We start from the raw sequence: 2,057 nt of genomic DNA, 5'->3' as shown, positions 1-2,057 counted from the left end.
ACAGATTCGTACATATGTAGCTCTGAGACAATCCATATTTCCTGATTATTTTCTATTCCATCACAGTATCAATGGCTCAATATAGGTAATCACTGGTGACATATTCCCTTCTATAAAACTAGATGTCAGATTAAGAATTTAGCTTAAAGACAGACTTTTAATTTAAATTTGTTTACATAGGTAAATCAATCTATCTTTCTTTCTCTCTTTCTCTTTCCTACTTTCCTTCCTTCCTTCTTTATAATTCAGTGAGGTCTTAAAGTTGTTTCCTAATAATTTTGCACACAACAAAAATTTATGAAACAATAAATAAAAGAGTTGTTTTACAATAATTGTGTCAATAGCTATCTGGTTCTCTCTTTAATAGTAAAATGGAGAAAAATCAAACAATGGTTATAGAATTCATCCTATTAGGATTTCATCTTGGCCTGAAGATGCACATATTCCTTTTTGGGCTCTTCTCCCTCTTCTACACCTTCACCCTGCTGGGGAACGGGCTCATCTGGCTGGACTCCCGACTGCACCCCCCCATGTACTTCTTCCTCTCCCACCTGGCCATCGTCGACATAGCCTATGCCTACAACACCGTGCCCCAGATGCTGGTGAACCTCCTGAAGCCAGACAAGCCCATCTCCTTTGCTGGCTGCTTGACACAGACCTTTCTCTTTTTGACTTTTGCTCTGACAGAATGTCTTATCCTAGTGGTGATGTCCTATGATCGGTATGTGGCCATCTGCCACCCCCTCCGATATTCTGCCATCATGAGCCGGAGGGTCTGCATCACCCTGGTGGTGACTTCCTGGGCATGTGGCTCCCTGCTGGCCCTGGTCCATGTGAGCCTCATCCTGAGGCTGCCCTTCTGTGGCCTCATGAAATCAACCACTTCTTCTGTGAAATCCTGTCTGTCCTCAAGTTGGCCTGTGCTGACACCTGGCTCAACCAAGTGGTCATCTTTGTTGCCTGTATGTTTATCTTAGTCGGGCCCTTCTGCTTGGTTCTGGTGTCCTACTCACACATCCTGTTTGCCATCCTGAGGATCCAGTCCGGGGAGGGCCGCAGAAAGGCCTTCTCCTCCTGTTCCTCCCACCTCTGTGTGGTGGGGCTCTTCTTTGGCAGTGCCATTGTCATGTACATGGCCCCCAAATCCTGCCACCCTGAGGAACAGCAGAAAATCCTTTTCTTGTTTTACAGTCTTTTCAACCCTACGCTGAACCCTCTGATCTACAGTTTGAGAAATGCAGAGGTCAAGAGTGCCCTGAGGAGAGCGCTGTACAAGGAAAGTCATTCCCAATTGGAGTGACATTGGAATCACCAGCCTAAGAGTTTGATTGCTGCCTAAATCCAGAAAATTTCACTACTCTCATCTTAGATGTGCCTAAAGGACACAAGAGCAAGCCTTCCCTCTTCCTTTGAATGAAAAGTTTTAGATGTGTTGTATTCATGGATTATCTAGCAAGTGTGATTTTATCAGATATGATTTTCTTTTCTTTTATTGCTCATTGAATTTAATATCTGTGAAATTAAAAATGGTTTTAATTCATTTTCTGGGTCCCAGAAGTAGAATACAGTCTATCTACCTCTCTAACCTAAGTGTTTAAACTCACTAACCACATATATCATAAGATTTGGAAGAAAAAAAAAAGCTGCTGTGAAGGACAGTCATCCCCCCAAACCCAGAGGCACACTTGTCCATTCTCCTAAAATTGTACTTGTCCTGATAAAGATAACTGTTAAATAATAACTCAGGTATTTATTTAGTGTGTTGCATGATGGTGAGAAATTTTGGATGAAAATGACTGATTCAGGGAGTAAATGAGCAGGCTGAGTGAAGGAACAAAATCAATGCAATGTATATAGGACAAAGGAGAGGAGAAGGAAAAATCTGTAGACAGTGTGAGAACAGTGCATATTGTTCACAGCTTCAGAGATAAACTTGTTACTAGTAGCTAGCAAAGGAGCCAAACTGGGCATTCTCTTGTTGAATAGGCTTATAAGGGGTATCAAAGAAAACAATTTGGGCTGTTTATGGATTCTCCAGAAAATTTTGAGTGTTTTGA

At 41.9% G+C, this 2,057-nt stretch overlaps 1 protein-coding gene across 1 annotated transcript; it reads left to right on the top strand.

Annotated features, from left to right (window-relative positions):
- Positions 1 to 371: 371 nt before the first annotated feature.
- LOC102738752 (olfactory receptor 2A1/2A42-like) lies at positions 372 to 1,657 on the top strand. Its single transcript, XM_031020637.2, is given in 2 exon segments — positions 372 to 861; positions 864 to 1,657. Coding segments are annotated over 2 exon segments (927 nt in total). The 3' UTR covers positions 1,301 to 1,657.
- The last annotated feature ends 400 nt before the right edge of the window (positions 1,658 to 2,057 follow it).

This window comes from Leptonychotes weddellii, chromosome 12 (genome assembly GCF_054177405.1).
Source record: "Leptonychotes weddellii isolate Sample4059 chromosome 12, ASM5417740v2, whole genome shotgun sequence".
NCBI classification, from domain to species: domain Eukaryota; kingdom Metazoa; phylum Chordata; class Mammalia; order Carnivora; family Phocidae; genus Leptonychotes; species Leptonychotes weddellii.
Note: the sequence above shows the minus strand (reverse complement) of the source record. Positions and strands in the feature narration are given on the sequence as shown.